General features: G+C 49.2%; 1 protein-coding gene across 9 annotated transcripts in view; it reads right to left on the bottom strand.

Annotated features, from left to right (window-relative positions):
- PXYLP1 (2-phosphoxylose phosphatase 1) overlaps nucleotides 1-19185 on the bottom strand; it is a 65384-nt gene that overhangs the window by 11237 nt on the left and 34962 nt on the right. For all 9 annotated transcript variants that reach the window (XM_019747398.2, XM_074312931.1, XM_074312932.1 and 6 more), the window contains 2 exons: nucleotides 4701-4859; nucleotides 3897-4023 (listed from right to left, as the gene is read on the bottom strand). In XM_019747398.2, coding sequence (XP_019602957.2) covers nucleotides 3897-4023; nucleotides 4701-4859 — 286 coding nt within the window. The remainder of the gene's footprint in view (nucleotides 1-3896; nucleotides 4024-4700; nucleotides 4860-19185) is intronic.

Here is a 19185-nt window from a genome sequence, read left to right as displayed (position 1 = left end):
GGTGGAAGAAGTATACTGTAATTTTACCCGGCATGTTCTGAGTAGTCTTATTGAGAAGGGGACAGCTGAGCAAAGACCTGAAGGAAGTGAGAGAGCCAGCCAGGAAGCTGCCTGGGGCACAGCCATCTGGAGATGGGCCCGTCAATATGACAGCCCCGAGGTGGCAGTGTGCCTGCATGTGGGAAGGAGAGCCAGCAGCGGTGTGGCTAAGGGTGAGAGCGGCAGGTGAGCTCAGACAGGCAAGGGGAGGAGGAGCACAGGAGGCCTTGTAGGTTATTTTAAGGACTTGGGCTCTGTCTCTCTGTGAAGTCCTTCTTCTGGATGACAATCCCCACAATATTGTAAACACCGCCGCCAGCCGCCAATCCCTTCCCCACATCATGGCAGCCAGAGCGCTCCATCACTTCCTCCCTTCACTCCGCAGCTCCCTCGTCACCTCATGCTTAGTCTACACTCCTTAGCTGGACACTCAAAGCATCAATAACCTCCAATGACCTCGTCCACACACCTCTCCACTCCATGCTCGTTTGTGGGCTGACCTGTCCATCTCCCCACACCTTTGTACAGGTAGATCTGACCACTCCAGGTATTGTTTATCATCCGCTGCTATTTGCATACTCATGAGGTGCCTTTCTCTTGGTGGCCTTCCCTGATCTACCATCTTACTTCCCTCTCTGCCCCAAGCTCAGCCCGGCTGCCCTCTTCTGGTTCACACCACCAAAGACGGTACCAAAACTACTTCCATTTCTTCTTACTCTTCTTCCACTTCTAACACTGCTACTGCTGCTATCAGCCATGCTGGCTGCCATTCACTGGGGGCTTAGCAGGCGCCAGGCACCAGGTCTGTCTCTCCAGAGGTGAGTGGGCCCCCGAGGGCAGGCACAGCCTTTCTTCTGTGACTCCTTAGAAGCTCACTTTCCCCCTCGCTCTTCCAGTCCAGCCACATACTGGTCTTATCACTTATACATGCCCAGCTCTTCCAGCCTCAGGCCCTTCGTACTTGCTGTTCTTTCTCTCGGGGACACTCTTCCCCCTGATCTTCACAGGGCCGACTCCTTCACTTCATTTAGGTATCTGTTCACGTGTCACTTCCTGGCACATAAGCCAGGTACATGTGACCGTACCTGGCACATGTTAGGCATTCAAAAATAAAATTTAATGACTAAATGCTAATTGAACTCAATATTCTACTCTTTCTTGGATGCAGAACAGAATATCTAATTCATATTCATGAACGCCAAAAAAAGGCATTTACAAAACACAGCACAATGGCTAATAACCTTACTGCTGGATAAACAGTCCGATGAGGGTTAAAATAGCACCTTTGAGATGGGGCATATGGCATTCATGACGCGGCAGTTTCCACCACAAAGACTTTGAGAGTCACGGAATGTGTCCTTGTGAAGGGAAATATTGGGGCAACCGACTTGTGTGGCCATCTGGCTCCTCTTAGTCAGCTCCCGGCAGCCCTGCCTGCTGGCCCAGACATTCTTTTCACTAGATTAGAGTAATGGGCACAGTCCAGTACTCACTCTGCCTTTTAGGAAGCCATAAAAATGAATAATTTACAAAGCTGAACTGGCACCTCGGAAGGCAGCAGGCACTGCTGGTGACCCAGAGCCCACAGTCCCGGGGAATTCAGAGGCCCAAAGTGGATCCACACCACTGGGAATCCTGCCCACTCCTACGAATGACAGGCCAACTTTTATGGTTTTTAAAGATGGAATTAATTAAATAACATTAATTAATTAAACATGCATACTCCACCCACTTTCTACAAAGGATTCAAAACAGATCCTAAGAATACAGAATGTTCATAAAATAAAACTAGGCCAAAAGATCAAGGCCAGGGAAAATGAGGACAGAAGCAGCCAGGGGAGCTGGTCCCACGGAACTGCACCTCTCAAATGGGAGCTCTAGAAATGGCCCCATCAGTGGATCCTGCCATCTCTGTGACAGAAGGAGGGGCTCTGGGACCAGTTCTGGCTTTGTGACCACAACCACTCAGGGAGGAAAAGAGGCTGGGCCCCAGGAGACCTCCAGGCTGCTGCGATAAATGAAGCTCTCGGCACGGACTAGGCGTAGTGCTTAGTCAGACCTCACAAGGGTGTCAGAAGGGAGGTATCAGCATCCCCATGTTCCAGAACAGCGTACACTAAGGCTCAAAGAGGTGGAGGGATGTGCCCTACATCACACAGGTGACAATGGCCTTCGAGGATTCCAAGCCAAGACTTAAATCTGCTAGGAACACATGATAGGCAATTATGACTTGTGATTCTCAGAGGTCTGAATTCATTCTGAACAACCCAGTCCAACAACGAGTAGATGCTAGGCTCGGGCTGGGCACTGGCGATATGGTAAGACCCAATCCCCTGGAGAAGCCAGTGGTGCCGGGAAGGCAGAGACAGTCACGCTGCGACGACAAGCTGCAAAGAACCAGGGCGCACAGGGGACGCTCTGCACGCTGCCAGGTGGCTCTGCCTGGTGGCTCCACCCCATGGGCCCTTTTCTGAGAATGGCCTCAAGTGTCCAGGGACCTTCCAGCAACAGCTGACTGCTCTGAGGGCAGACCCCTGGCCTGAGCTGAGCCTCTCAATTTCTCATTTCTAAGAATTTGAAGCCCAGCTAGAGAAAGAGGAACAGAAGCTGTGAGAAGCCAAGGGCTGAACACAGATGACATTGTCCACAAAGTCCTTGAGGTCGTCCTGGGTGCGACCAGCTCAGAACTGGACCTCCAGGGGCCTATCTGTCCCCGAGCTGTTCAAAGGGTGGATATTCAGCCAGTGTGCAATAGCAGGACTTGGCCAGTTAACACATAGAAACTCTGCTCTGCCCGATGGAGGAAAGCCCGAGCTGCCCTCCCTGCATGCCAGCCACCCTGTGCCCTCCCACTACCCTGGATGCTCCAGCCCATTCCCATGACCCGGAAACTAAAGGGTTAATACCCAGCACAGCAAGTGACCCCTCACCCCTACCCTAGTCCTAAGGCCAGTTAAGGTCTGGTCATTAAATATTTTGTTCTGAGACTCTTCTCCTGTACCTGCCTTTTCAGTTTAAAATGAGGCCGTAGCAGTGTCCGATATAAGAAGAGAAACCATCCTCATACACCGGGAGAGGTTTCTTAGAGGAGGCAGAACCCCCAGGGGCCTCAAAGAAGCAGGCGGGGGTGGGGGGCATGCAAGCCAAAAGGCAGGTGCAGAAGCCTGAAGGGGTAAGGGGTCGGCGAGAAGTGGGTATGGCAGGGGCAGAGGATCCCAGCGGGAGGGCTGGCACACAGAAGCATTCCATCAAAATAACGTCTTCCCCACTAAGCACTGGCCTCCGTCTCCACCCCTCATTCAGCCAATGCTGCTCGGGATGTTATGTGTCCCTAGCATGTTTGCTGAGGCCTGGCCTATCATTTTATTGCTAAGTGTGCCTCCAATTTTAGGGCCATGCCATTTCCATATGCACCATTTCCACTCTTTTCAATTAGTTTTCATCCTAAGTGCTCTCAACCATGAGCAGAATGTCTCTACTCCTAAAGATACCTGAAGTAATGACTTCCAGTTACATGGCTTTGTAATCGACAGTGTGCACGCCTCTCCACCATCTCATTTACTCCTCACCCCAACCCTGCACGCTCAGCAGCATCATGCCCATTTGAGAGCTAGAAAGGCTGCGGCTCGAGACTAAGGGACTTGCCTGCTGCCCTGACTGGCACAGCCGGGCCCGGGTCTGAGGACTCCTAACCCAGTGCTCACTCCACCACGTCCCAGTTGATCAGACGCCTGGCTAACCCTCCCCACTCCGCGACTACAGGTCACTCCCCTATCCCGTCATTCTCCAGTGAGCATTTTGATTCGGACAGAGAGAACAGATTCTTGAAATCGACTATTAGAAAAAGTGCAATTTACCTGTTAGCCACCAGAGTGCAGTCAATTTCTGGTCGCTTTGTCTTGGGAATGACATACAGTGGATACCTGTCTCCATGTCGTATGAACACGTGCACTGAGACGAGCTTAAAATGATGTGGAGCGTGACCTGAGTGAGAGGGAGAAAGAGAGATAGATTCTTGTTACCACTGAGCAAGTGTCAATCCTTTTCACGCCACAGAAGTGGGAGGCGTAACCGTGGTGGAAGGGCTCTTAATAGCCTCACAAGGCCGGGCAGAGGCACGTGAGAGGGCTGGTTATAGCCGGGATCCCTAGAAATCATGGGAGGCTCTGGGGTGTGGCCGGGGGCTAAAGGCCAGTGATATGTGGGCAAGACTCTTCCTGTGGCCTCACTCACATCCACAGCCTGGGGGAGGCCACAGACTCAGAGGACACAATGACTTCTGCTTTAAATCTCTCATGAAACAAGGCTGGGCACAAACATAAATATTCAGCATTATTATTTGACACACTCTCGGAAGAGTAGAGCTCAACGTAGAAATGGGAATTCACGGTACCTTTTCTGCAAGACACCAGCAGGGCATCCTGTGGACATCCTAAGCCCTGAGAGAGACTCCCCGGAAAAGCGGGTAGCTGGGGGTGATATCCTAGAGATGAGGACGCTAAGACCTGAGAACTCACTCCAGGGCACAGTCTAGTGGCAGCTGCAGGATTTATGCCCAGGCCGTCTCGCTCCTTACCACTGCACTGCGCTGTCTGAACAAGAACAAGTTCCCAGAGGGGTGTCTGTCCAGGTACCAAGTTGGGCCGTGCAGGCAGGCCTACCTTCCATGCTGCGCTCGGCCACACTGGGAATGTTGCAGTACAAGAGAGCTTCGTAAACCGGGTCCGTCCCAGGCGGCTCCGTCACGGGCTCAGGCATGATTCTCTTACGACTCTTGCTACTCACTCCATTCTTAGCTGCCGACACCGGGATGAGGTGGACTGCAAGGAGAGCCACGCAGGTCATGACACATGCAGTCACAGGGGGCACCGGGGCCCGCCAGTTGGAGGGGTCCAGAGTGTGGCTGGATTTTCACCTTGAGTAACTATTCTCGCCCAAAGAAGGAGGGTGGGCTTTAGCGTAGCCAGAAGTCAGCTTCCGATTCAAGAGCTGTTTCTTGAGTCCCCACTGTGCCTTCCCTTTCTTGATGCCATGATCCTCTCCTCACTAATAATTATACACCACGGGTGGGCCGCCCCACAGAAAGGGACCTCACTCACAGAGGTAAAGGAGGAACTTACCCATTAACCTCATGCTGCTTACCTCCTTCCTCACACCCTTTGCATTCTATGATAGTAAGTACTAGGGAGAAAAACCATCACCTTTTGAGTACCTATGAAGCACTAGACAAAGGTGTCTGACATATGAGTATCTCATGTAATACAATCTGTTGTACACTTTGTGGTCCCAAGAGCCCGACCATAGGCATCGGCTCATTAATCCTCCCCAGACCACTTCACAAGAGGAGAGCCATGGACCCAGGAGGCGGCTGAGGCAGCTGCCTAAGATGGACGTGGTGGATGGGACCCCATCCCAAGCTTATTCCTCTGCCTCCAGCCTAGGTTCTCGCCGACGGTCTTCTTGATGTCATGGGTGGGCCCTGTAGTCTGTTATGTTTGCCCATCAAGCAACCTGCTTCCTGTTGGTGAACCACTCCTTCCCCTCCCCACGTGGTTCTGACTGAACTGCCAATCACAATATCTCTGGCTTCCTGGCTGGGGTGGACGTGTGACTGGAGTCAATGAGAATAGTGATGGGGCAACTGGACTCCTTTCCCTTAGGAAAGCTGCTGTACAGACACCAGAAGAGGGGGCTCCTTTTCTTCCGGGTGCTGGTCTTTAAGAATGAAAACCTGGGGCTTCCCCAGCCACCTGTCCCTCCCAGGAAAGCCTCTGTCTGCTATAGTGGGAGAGCACGATGCTAAGTAGAGACAAGTCCGACCAATAAATGAAGAGAGTTAATCCAAGAGGGAGAGAGAAAGAAGACCTGAGGACATCCATCCTTTGAGCCCCTAGGTCAGATGTGGCTGAAGGCAGAACCTCCCTTAGATATCCCAGTTATAATAAGTCGAGAAATTAAGTAGATTGAGTTGGGTTTTATTACTTTCAACCAAATGAGTCCTGATTAATACACTTTATTAATTATTTATGAGCAGATGTAAGTCCATCTTCCGGGTCAGTGGTCCCCAATCTTTCTACGTATGGGGAACCTCTGTGCAGCATCACAGATTTTTGTGGAACTCCCTGCACAATGACAGCTGTATTTTTAGCATCCACCAACTGAGGAAATACACAGAAATAGGTGTGCCCATCCATCATTTAACTTCTAAAATGTTTATTAATCACCGTAATATATTATATGTGCATACATTTGAACAACAGCTAAGACACGGCCTAATCACTAGTCTAAATCCATTTAAATTCCCTAATTTCTTCTACAAATTCTTCAAAGTAAATATTTAAAACCTTCCTTTTGCAAATGAATGCTATAAACAAAGATAAAAGACAAACAATCCATTGAGGGGAAAAATATTTGCAATATACCTAACAGATACATTATTAATATCTAGAGTGCATACAAGCTCCGAACACTGAAAAATCAGTAAAGGATATGAGCAGGTTAATTACAGGAAAATAAACACCAATGGCATATGAAAAGATGTTCAACATTATTCATACTTAAAGAAATACAAAATAAAACAACAATAGGATATGACAGCCCCCCCAACCCTGCCATCGGACTAGAAAATCACGTATTAATAATAATATCAGTACTGGCAAGGCGTGAAACCTACACTGCCTTACACTGCTGGTGAGACTGGCAACTAAAAGGACCTTTTGGAAGGAGTATTTGGCCATAGCCACAAAAATGTGTTATGTGCTTTATTCCTGATCCGATTATTCTACATCTTGGTGTCTACTCGACAAAGATATGAATTCCCATCACACCTTGCATGTATGACCGAGGAGCGTCACAGCAGTATTGTTCAGAATAATCAAAAAGGGAAATAACCTAATTATCTCTCATTAGCAGAACGGAAAGTTACATGACAGTGTGGAAGGTCCTGCCACAGTGAAAAAGAATGGAAAAGAATCAAAGATAAATGAAGTGAATAAACCAAGTCATGGGATATTTACGTAATCCTCTTTGTGTAAAGAAAAAAAATTATAACTGTATGAACACACAGGCATTTGCTTCTTACGTAAATGCACAGGAAAATGTCTGTAAGGACAACCATTACAACACAGCAGTGTTTTCCTGTGGGGAGTGGGTGGAATGGGGTGGGAAGTATTTTCACTTGCTCTTCTCTAACTGTGTTGTTTTATATACCCCCACACACATATGTGTATGTATTTACAGTAAGCATATGTTACATATATTCTATATGTATAGAAACATATGTATGTTCTTTTTCAGTAAGCATATTTTCATTCATTGTTAAGACAACATTCACAGAGCTACAGAGTCGGCCCTTCACCAACTCAGAATTAGCCCTTGGGTTGGTCCTAGAGCCACTTTCTTCCCGGCAGCTGGAAGGGGCCAGAGCTGCTAGCATACAGCTCAGGTGTTTATGGGGGGATTTGCACCAGAGCGAGGGAATGAGGAAAGGCTGATGTCCTAAGGCAGCGTCTTAATGACCTAGCCCTTCTGGCCATGTGTCATCCCTGAGTCCTCAACTCTGCTCCTTTATGACATGGTACCAGATTCTGGTCCCTGGGCCATGTCTATAGGTACTCCCTTTTGAGTCTGGGCCAGGGAAAGGTGAAGATAAGGAGATATGACAATATGAGCAACACAGGGACAGAAGGGCATGGGTCCCTGGGTGTCACAGAGTCCCCAGTTTGCTGGTTTATCTGTAAGCACACAGGATGAAAATGGTTGGAGCTACCACTTGGGAAGTGCTATAGACTGAATGTTTGCCCCCCCCCCCCCCCGCCAAATTCACATGTTGAAGTCCCCCAATGTGATGGCATTACTAGGAGGCACAGCCTTTGGGAGGTGACTAGGTCATGAAGGTGACACCCTCGTGAATGGGACTAGTGCCCTCATACAAGAGACCTCAGAGAGCTTTTGCCACATGAGGCTATAAAAAAGGTGGCTTCTAGGAAGTGGGTTCTCATCAGACCTAAATCTGGTGCTTTGATCTTGGACTTCCCAGCCTCCAGAACTGAGAGAAATTCATTTCTGTTGTTTATACACCACCCAGCGTATGGGATTTTGCTAAGCAGCCCAATGGACTAAGACAGGAAGCATGGTAGCTGGGTCCAAATGACCCACCCATGACACAAGGAAGCAGTGGTTAGACAGCCACAGGCAAAGACTGTGGTATTCAGAGACCTTCTATCAGAAAGATTTTATCTGCTGCTTCTTCTGGCATCTGGTCCTGTCAGCCTCACCCACTAGCTGCTGAGATTACCCTGCGCTGTTTGCACCTTCCTGAGTCACCAGGATGCAGTGTCCGTTCATGTGGGGCCCTTTGAGGGGTCCTCTACATACCAGACATTCAGAGGAGGTTCTGATGCATAGAAGCCGTGGGGTAAGACATCTCCCCAGCAGCATGCGTGTACCTCCCGTCGCCTGACTTGGGTCTCATTGTCCTGAACTGCTCAGAGCCTCCCCCACTCTTCCAGGATGTTTCCCACCCATGTTCCTCCCTTTGCTTGCAACTCTACCCTCACCCTACCTCTGTTCCCCAGATCTCGCCAACTCCATAACTGATCCCAGGGGTCACCTCCTCCAAGAAGCCCACCCCAAACCCCCAAGTAATTTCGACAGCAGTCTTCTATGAGCCCACCCAGCTCTTGCTGCTGTCTTGGCTCACACCACAGTACATGGGAGCAGGGGTATCCACAATTTTGTCAACCCACCCTGCCAAGACTATGTCTCTTCTGTGTTTATAATCCCCCATCAACCAGCATGAGGCAGACCCTCCATAACTGCCTGTTGAACTGAAGGCCTGCCCTGAGCCAGGCACTGTGCTTCATGCTTTTGGTGAAATTCAATCTCCTTGAATCCTCACGTGGGAGCACTGAAGGAGACGGGTTACCTGACCAGACTAGGGGTGGCGATTGTCCCAACAGCTTCCTAGAGAAGATACCCAAGCTGGGCCTGAAAGGCTGAAATGAGGCTGGCTACATGGGGAAGAGGAAAGGACTCTGTCCCATGGGTAAACCAGCAGACAAGGGGCATCAGGCTGGCTCAAGATACCCTTGGAGGCCGGGTCCAGTGGGCCCCACCAGGGCTGACATGCAGGGAGCCCTGGGAGAGGTCAGCCGTGAAGGAGTCTGCAGGTGCAGACCGCTGCTGGAGGCTGCCTCTGCTCTGGCTGCCGAGTGACCTGCCACCTCAGCTCTCCCGGGCTTGCCTTGTCCCCCCTGGACAAAGGGGACTAAGGGAGCACACGGGGGGCTGCAGCCTGGAGCTCCAGGACACTGCTTCTCCTAGCAGGCCTTGCCCAGGCCCCCAGCTCCTCTAGCTGCTGAGGGACAATGAGGAACACTGCTGAGCCCAAGCAGATGACGGCAGCTCCCATGCCATCAGGCAAGGACAAGGGGATTGTGGGGGCATCAGAAGAGACAGCAGGCAGGCAAACAGATGGAGGGATAATGAGTTCCATTGTATAGGTATAAAAACCCATGAATCTAGATGTGGCCCTGGGCTACTGCAGCACCATGGCCAACATGAAGAACAGGAGGTATCTTTATTGCTAATTAACTCCATACCACTGGGCATGCCATTTCTCCTTGGTGTGATTTCCAAGCAGGAGAGAAGATTTCCACGAGCCACCTGGGCATGAGTCTCTCTCATTTACGGCTGCTTTGTCTGCTCTTCTCATCTACAATCACTTTCATCCTGTTGGCTCATCTACAACCTTCTTGTATAAAGATACCAAAGGCGGTCTCAATGGCGAAGAATTGACAGAGCATGTTACCGCTAAAGCAGTTCCTGGGCCCCCTCCTTCCTAAAAGCAACCAGTACACTTAGAATCACGAGCAGAACAGTCAGGTGCTGTCCCCACAGGCCCCTCCCCTCCCTACTGACCCCACCCTCCCCAAGGCACAAGGATGGATCCATGTGCATGGTGAGCAAATAGTCCTGTAGCTCTGACTAGGATACGAGCCACTCTGGCCTGCACTGCTTTTTCCAGCTTCGGACCTAGAAAGAGGCAATGGACCTCAGGTAGAGGCAAGGCAAGAAACTGTCCCTGGGCCCTGCAGCCTGTGAGCGCAGGCCTGCTAACGTGCTCGGCCTGCTATTCATGCCCCTGCCATCCAGTCATCCAACATCTATTGAGCCTCTGCTCGAAATTCTTCAGAGAATAAGGTCTCCGCCCTCCTGAGGCTTACAATCCAGTTGGGGAAGGTGGTAAGACATTAAATAAGAAAAGGGGAGCAGGAAGTGGTCCTTATGGGGAAAACGGCCTTCTCAGTCCTGGGGCCCCCGCGTACCCTGGTCACTGGTTTGGGGATGGTACAGTGAAGGCCAGGATATAAAGGAGACACTGGGAAGTCACCATGAGAAGGGTCAGTAACAGCCTCAGGCAAGCTTGACCAACCCACAAGTCTTAGCTCCGGAGCCAGGAGCCCGTGCTATGAACGCGCAGAAGCACATGTTGCACCTCATAATGGTTTGCTCCTTTTAATTTTTGTTTATTCTATTGCTGGTCCCCACGAATAGAGGAAAGGAGAGAAAGGACCCGGGGTCAGGGTTGCTCTTATCAGCACAGGCCCCTAGGTCATAGGCCCCTCTCTGGCCTTGGAACTCAGGCCAGAAGTAACCTTAGTTACTTCCCCAAACTCAGTGCTCTCCAGGGTCAGTAGGTAATGTTACAGCCAGGTGTCTGCAGCCCGCTCGCCAGCTGGGAGTCATTGAGACTTGCACAAAGACAGGCCAGCAGCGTTCCTCCAGGCCACCAGCTGATGCTCATGTCCCCATTTCAGGGTCTCACCCAGGGCAGAGGACAAAAATCTAGCTACAGACTTGGCCATCTTCCACCTGCTTTGGACTTAAGAACCTGCTGTATGTAAGCTTTTTACAGGTGCCTCGAAACCAACACTGACAGAGCACTGTAGGGGCCCCCACTCCTGGGTCAGGTCACCAGCCCTCCTTTCCTTCTGTGGAGTGGCTCCTGCCCTATGCCCACCCTGTGGTGTGGTGGGGATTGTCATGCTGGCCCTCCAGGACCCTGTCCTTACCACACTGACTGCTCCAGGGATGGGGACCAGACACTCGCCAACTGTGCCAAGAAAGGCCCCTTCCAGGGAAGAGCGGCTTCCCCACAGGAAGAGTCAGTTTTATAGGGAGTCAGGCAGCCTCCAAGGCCCTGCCGCCTGCCATCCCTGCCTCACGCTGCCTCCTATTTCCTCTGCACGTGTGTTGTTTAGCTGTCAGCTCTTTGTCTGATTACACAGACACCCTGGCAGGAAGTTAGGTGTCAGCATCCACAGGTGTCCCGTGAAGGGGAGCATGATGTGCTAAATTGTTGGCCCAATTCTGTCTCTATCATTCTGGGTTCAGGTACCCCACAAGTCACATCATTGACTGTACCAGCAAAGAACCTTACAGGGCCAAGGTATGGCCCCACCATCTGCTTTTTACCTTCCTAGTTTCAGGGCCTGCCTCACCCTTGTTGGGACCTCAGCCCTGGGCTGGTCACATCCCTAGAGACTGGTAGTCACCTCTTCCTTGGGACTCCTCTTTTCCAGTGCCACCAGAGTCTGTCCTCAGTCATCTGTGCTGCCACAGCTGTCCATGGTTCTGAATGCAGGGATGTGGCATAGGGCTGGCAGGGGTGGGAGTGGGGGTGGGTCACAGAGTCACAAAGACCTGGGTTCAAGTCCTGACTCTGTTATTTCGTAGCTGCATGACCTCGGGCAAGTATTTCTACCTTGCTATGTATGCCTCACTTCCTTCATGTGTAAAGTGACCCTAGTGCGGTCACCTGATTTCGTAGATTTCTTCCTCTCTATAATCCAGAAGGCTCTTGAATTCTCCCTCCTTCACTGGCCTGCCAGAGAATAATGATTTGTTCTAATAGGCAATTCCCACAATTCCCTTAGTGCTCTTCAATCCACTGAGTTGTCTTAAATGCCCATTCTTCTCCACCATGCACTGAATATAAAAACGGCTGTGTGTACTTCTCAAATAACCAGACCACAACACCAGAGCCCACCGTTTTGCTATTTGCCCTCAGTTGTTTGCTTTTAAAGGCAGGGAGGGGTAGGAATCATGTTTATAGGTACAATGTGAAAAATCAAGCCCACATTTGTACACTTGGAGAGACTTGGTTTTATACATAGACAAGATTAATCAAACAGTTGAATCCACAGTTCCTTTTCTGATCTATCCACTTGGGGTCACAACACAACACCAACCTTTCTGGTTACTCTCATGCTTAATCATTCTTCATTGCTCACTCATTCTTGCCTCATGGTGAACCACTGTTAGGTAAGAATCTAGTTTTTGGTGCCAGTGAAAAGTCTGGTCCCATTCAGAAAGCCAGGGAACCATAGCAGGGGGGCTTGTGGGGTTGGGGCTCAGCTCTGCTCTAAGCTGTTCCCAAGCTCCTATCTCTAATTTGCCAGACCCCCTCCCTCTGAGCTCTGCCACTGAGACCTAAGTCCCCAGGACTGTCAGAGGGCAGGGGCAGGGGTCCCACTGTGGCCTCAACTGGCCCGAACTGCAGCCTCCCAAGGGGGCCAGGAAATCTCCCACTCCCCTGGGGACACTGATAACAAGGTCCTTTGGGATAGATGACGCAGGCACAAAGCACTCCAAATCATGACAGAAACTAGACATCACAAAGATGTCCAGGACAGGCCCCCAAAAAGAACTGTGAAAAGAACCTCAGCCATCAGTAACCATCTCAGGCCGTAGATCCCCTCTGCCTCGTCTTTGAGAATCTGACAAAGGCTATGATCTTCACCCTTGAAAAAGAACTGCATATGCAAGCTTTTGTATTTGATTTCTGGGGGTTCACAGGACCCCTGAAACCATGTGAGACAACCCAATGTATCTGGAAACAGAGATTCAATTTCAATACCCTGGAGAAGAGATTTTTCTTTTTTCAAAATTAAAAGGGATCTTTACAATTCATATAAATATGTATTGATCCTAAAACCACCATTCCATACTAAAGTATAAAAGGAAATGAAAATCACCCCTAATTTCACCACCCAGAGAAAGCCAGAGTGAACATTTCAGCGTGTGTGTGTATGGCTGGATGTCCTACTAGAGGTTAAACCTGTGATTCTGTCCCTGCTCTGGTGGGAATGGTGACAGAGTCACTACAGTTCAAGGACATTGTACCCCCTCCCCAAAGAGGAACAAATAAGTTTCCTTTGTCTCAAATGTCTGCACCCCACTGAGGCCACCAAACCAAGTGCCCAGGAAGGCTGGCCAGTCGTGCACTTTCTGGTAAAAGGGTCAAAGGCAGAGGTGGCCAGGCGGTGGGAGAGCTCTGGGGAGACCACTCCAGTGAAAGAGACAATGCAGCTGAAGGAGGGGCCTGTACCTTCAAGAATCTGGATGTTGTCAAGACCAGGCATCTGCCCCTCTGGTATGTACCTGGGGCTGAGGAGAGACGGAGCTCTGTTGGGTTCCAGGCTCCTCAAGAGGCAGACCCCTGGCCAGTGGGGTCCAGCCCCTCAGATGATATAGAAAAAGAGGGAGGGAGGCAGGGAGGGCCAGAGGTGACACTAGCGCCCGAACCACAGAAATCACAGAGCTCACGCATCACGGCCAACGGCCTGTCCCTCAGCCCGGGGCAGCCTGGCTCTGCTGCGGCTGCACTGGTGGGGAGCACAATGCGATGGCCCAGGGCTCTGTGTGCACACCTGACTTCACCCACTTCTCCAAGCCCTCCATCCTGATCAGCTTTGCAAACTGCCCCCTCCAATCTTGGCCCCCAGGGTGGGGCTGCTGTCAAGATCACAGGGCTCTGCTTCCCATCACAACTTATTTCACTCGAAGGTGAACGTTTTGGTTTTGTTTTTTGTTTTTTGTTTTTTCCATCAGCTTAGGGCAGGAGCCCTGTTACCAAGACAACAGGGAGTGCCCCCTTCCCAGCTGGTCAGCATAGTTGGTGCAACTCCACCTGTGTCCTCCGCCCAGCCATTCAGTGTTACTGCAATGTAAACACGTCCTGTAGCTTTCTCTCCTATTTCGCCTCTCTCTTCATACAGTCTTGGCAATCCGCAGATATTCTCCATTCATTGACTACTTTTACTAACACTTTTTAGTTTTACTAACTAGCCCTGCCAGTTTCCGCTCTTCTAAATGGCAAATTCCCCTTCTTATCAAGTACACTACTGACTACATGTGTACACACACACACTGATATAAAAGTACCATATGTCCTTTGAGTGAATATATTATGGACAACCTTCCACGTCAGTTCAGACAGGGCTACGCAATCATGGTGTAACGGATGCAGGAGTATTTTCGGTTGAACACTTTGGTTGCCTTCCCACTTTTCCCTATTACAATCAAGGCTGCAATAAACATCTTTGAATGTACATCTCTATAGTCTCATCTATTCTTAGGAGAAATGCTCTAAGACCAAAACTAAAAAGGAAGGAAAAGAGGAAGGGATGGAGAGAGGACGGGAGAGAAGAAGGGAGGGAGGAAGGAAGGGAGAGAGAGGAAAGAGAGAGAGAAAGAAAGAATGTCCCCAGCCTGGAAGAAAACTAGAAATGACCCACAGACATACATGTGTCCAATTTCGTTTGTGGGAGGGCCTGTGACATAATGCGCTCCCTCCCACCTGTGCAAGGACATGACCTTAAAGATGTGATGATGAAAGCTGATTCACGATGAGACTTAATTTTGTCATTTATCTACAGAACGTTCTTCACCCTCAGATCCTTAACTCTAGTTGGACACAAAGCATTCAGAGAACACTCAGAAATTAGAAAATAAATCTCCAAAACAAGGATCAAAATTAATTAAAAAAAACTAAATAAAAAATGTTAGTAATGATGATATGGGGATATCATGATAGAACTCTTAGGTTAAAAGTGCAAGCCCTAATTTTTAATTCCTTATTCTTTTTGACTCCGACTCACCAAAACAAAAACACAGGAGGTACCCGACTGTGGCTCTTAAAAATAGAGTAGACACCACGTTAGAGCCCTGGCATTTAAGGGCTCCATCTCCAAGCCTTTGCCACCAAATCATATTAAGATCCTCATGAATCCCTAAGTTCACACATACCCTGGGCGCATGCTCTTCTCCATAAAATGTACACCTGACGAAGAGGAGAGAATGACAAAGCCCGCTGGCTGGATGGCAGTGCCAGGCCTGCCCAGCAGCTGAAGAGCTCAGTCGCATATCCGAATTAGTGCCTCAGCAAAATCCCTCCTACTGTGTGCCATGGACCTTCAGGGGCGCCCACAAGGAGGCGGAGCTGCCAATGCAACAAGAGCGAGCTCAGAGAGTGACTGAGGCTGAAGCAGCCAGCGTCGGAAGGACCGAGGCAAGGTGAGCGTCTCAACACTCAGGCCCCTTGCAAGGGCTCCTTGCTCTCCTACTCAGAGGCAATTTTCTTTTAATTTATACACTGTTCACCTAAGCACGGTACTCTCTTTCCTAGCGCATGCCAGATTCAAAGCAGCATAAGGAAGGGGATACAGGAGCTGGAGGCTACAGGAAAATGATGGCTCTGGAGGGAAGAAAGGTGCCAGGGAACTACTACTATTACACACACACACACACACACACACACACACACACACACACACACACGCACTCAAGAGTTGGTTAAATTGGGGCTCCCCAGCTGCCCAGCTGAGAACTTGGGGCAGTTACTCTCCCCAAGAGCTCACATTCTCTCTAAAGGGGGCGGCCCCCCACAGCTGCTCGGTGACTGTGGACCTCGGCTTGCTGGACAGTCTGGTTTTTAAAAGAGGGACTGGAAGTTTAAGTGAAATTGCCTAGTTTTAAAACATTGGTAAATAAATTTTAAAATGTGAAAATACCAGTTGGGCCAAACACAACAAACCCACAGGCTGTCGGTCTGGAGTGGCTTCCACACGCTCCTAGGAGACCTGGCCTCCCTAAGCCCAAGCTTCATGAGCAGTGGACACCAGGCCCCCAAACAGGCTCTGGACAGGGTGTCTCTTAGGCTCAGCCCTGAAATCCACCCTCGGGCAGGAGAGCGCACCCATTCACACTGCACCCATTTGGGCCTTCAGTACCTCCAAAGACCCCTATGCACCCCATCGACTCCCCCCAGTTCCTCCTCCTGCTCTGCCCCCAGCTCGTCCAGTTGTCCGGACCTTGTCCTGCTTCTCCTCCTGCTCTAAGCGTTCTCCCTGGGCCTCTTCGTACAGACCAGGGAGCCACCAGCCCCACGTGGTGGACTTCCCAGTCTGTTCGGGGCTTTGCCTTCAGCCTTCGGCACCCGTATCCCAGATGGAGATGAGACGTTTATGTGAATTAATGCATGAATGGATGGATAAAGGAAGAGTCTCTTGAACGACCCTCACCAGCCTCCTACGTGCCCCCGAGCTGCCTCCAGCATCACCCCCTCACCAGCCTCTGAACAGGCAGTGCCCAAATTTGTGTTCATTCGATTCATCTAGGGAGCGTGTTAAAAATGCACATTTCTGGGTCTCACTCCAACCAAGATTCTGAGTCTGTAGTGAGGAGCCCAAAATGTGCTCAGTCTTTTTGTTTTTATAACAAGCTCCCTCGGCCAGTCTGATCATGGTGCTCAGGAGACCACACTTTGGCAATCACTACACTAGACTGTGTTCCTTCCAGAACACAAATCTGATGGTGTTTTTCCTGCTTCAGGGGCTCCCTGCACCTTCAAGATATAATGTGATGATGGAGGTGGCCCTAGCTTCTGTGCACTTCCTCAGCTAAACATAGGTGACTAGCCTGGTCCTTCTCTTTCTAGCTCCGCCTTTACATTCCCACCTCCATCAGACAGGAACATTCTTGCCAGCTTCCTCCTCAGCCAACTCCTCCTCATCCCTCAAGGATGAAGCTTGAATGTCACCTCCTCTGGGAGTCTTCCCTGACTGCCCCAGATGGATTAGCTTCTTGCCCTCAATCCTCCCATATCATCCTGCCATAAATGCTCTCTAACTCATTTTATTTAACATGCATATAGTGATTACTAGGTACTAGGAACTGCTCTAGGTGTTTTATAAATATCAGCTTCCTTAATCCTTTACCAACCCTATGAAATAGGAACTCTCATTATCCCCATTCTACAGATGAGAAAACTGAGGCATGCAGAGGGTAAATAATGTGCCTGAGGTCACACAGCTGGTGAGCAGAGGACAGGGATTCGATCCAGGCAGTCTGGCTCCACAGTCCAGGTTCTTTCCCAGGTCCTTGTGCTGCCGCCTCTTCCCTGTCCCAGGACAATGCACCCGGTGTTCTAAGTCTCTGCTACTGACTCTCCTCCACTAGACAGAGGTCCTGTGGCCCCGGAGAGATTAACTCCCCCGCCAAGAGCCTGGCAAACAGTGGTAACCCAAGGAACGTTTGCTGAAGGACAAAGCTGTGCACACTCGTGACCCTGGATCCACAAGGAACATAAAATACATAAAACCTCAGAGTCTGAAGAGACTTTAAATGGGATCAGGTGCAATGACCTGCCTAAGGGCCTACGCTTCTCAGAGCAACGCTCCACAGTTGGCACTCCACCTGTTCCACCTCTGCATGCTGCTGCCTTTTAGGACGCTGCACCTGACATTTACCTCAAGTGTGTCACACTGAACAGGCCCGACTCCTCCTGCAGAAAGGGCTTTTCAGGTACTGAACACAACCCTGGCTTTCACTTCTGCCGGGTAACCTTCTCCTCTCTAGCTGGGGGTCGGAATCTCCAGTCCACCTTGGACATGCCTCTCGGAACCTGCTCTGTTTAACCGGGGCCTTGCCTAAGAAGGTGACCCCCAGATTTAGGAGTCATGTGGCCAGTGAATTCTGACTCCTACCACAGTCAATGAATTCTGATGAAAACCAAATAAATGTATGATACATTTCAAAAGCCACACACATGTGGCTAAAGTAACGTAGGCCATGGCAGCCTTCGAAACACCAAGAGCCCTGGTTTCTGAGGACGGGCCTTGTGACGGACTCTGTACTGTTGCTTAAAAGGTTTATGCTGACTATGCTTTCACGAGCCAAGGGTTTTCCCACAGGGTTTCTGCGTTGCCAAGCAACAACAATTATTATAACAACAACGAACTCATTTTACAGAAGAAAAAATGGAGGCTTCAAGAGGTTGAACTGGCCCAAGGGCACAGGACTGCTAAGTGGCAGAGCACCATTCAAATCCTGGGCTGTGACCCCAGAGCCTGTCTGTTCCTGTCACGCTGCCATTTTGGGAATGCCGGTTGGAACACAGTGAAATGAGCATAAAGTAAGCGCTTAGGAAAGACGGTTGAAGCAGGAAAATGGACGATTACAAATGAGCAGAAAAAGAAAACCAACTAATTCTTCCCAAGTCTTCACATCTCGATGATCTTTCCCTGTGGCACCAAAGGAGTCCCTCAACTGGAGATACTGTTTTTCCACGTGTACTTGTTTTAACTAGAATAACTAAAGGTATTTAGTTCCCACCTACAATTGGAATATCAAGGATTTTAGAATGTTCCTACTTCAAAACTCAAAAACACCAAGGGCTTGAAAATACAAAATGAATAATTTTCATGAAAGGCTATTAGCATATAGCAAGTAATTAGTACCATTTAAAATAAACATATTCTGAGAAACTATGAACTGTATCTTAGTCTTTTTTGTAGGCTTTCTCTACCCCGACAGTATAGAAAAATGTCCAACACACATAAGCAATTAATAAATATATGTGGATTTATGGATGTACTTTCTGTATCAAGAGGAAGGGAAACGCTTATTTAAACAACCTGATTTTTAAAACTGTAAACTGGGTCATAACTTTCTCATGTTCAAAACATTAGAAAAATTACCAACAAGATGAAATAAAACATATAATCACTGCAGAAAGCAAAACTATACTGTTTACTTAAAGCACGAGAAAACGAAGTTATATTCGATTGCCTCAAATATATTTCCTAAAATAATTTATGTGCTAACTTAGTATTCAAAAATTAGTCAAAAGAAATGAAGAAAAAACTCACATATTTCAGGGTAAGGGTGAAAACTTAAGTGTTATTTAAGTATATACCTTTGTATTATGAATTAGTGAGTTTCTAACACCATAATAATTAGCAACCAATAAAGCAATTAAACAAATAAAGCAATTAAACTCCATTTCCACAGAAATGGGTA

This window comes from Rhinolophus sinicus, linkage group LG10 (genome assembly GCF_036562045.2).
Source record: "Rhinolophus sinicus isolate RSC01 linkage group LG10, ASM3656204v1, whole genome shotgun sequence".
Taxonomy (NCBI): domain Eukaryota; kingdom Metazoa; phylum Chordata; class Mammalia; order Chiroptera; family Rhinolophidae; genus Rhinolophus; species Rhinolophus sinicus.
Note: the sequence above shows the minus strand (reverse complement) of the source record. Positions and strands in the feature narration are given on the sequence as shown.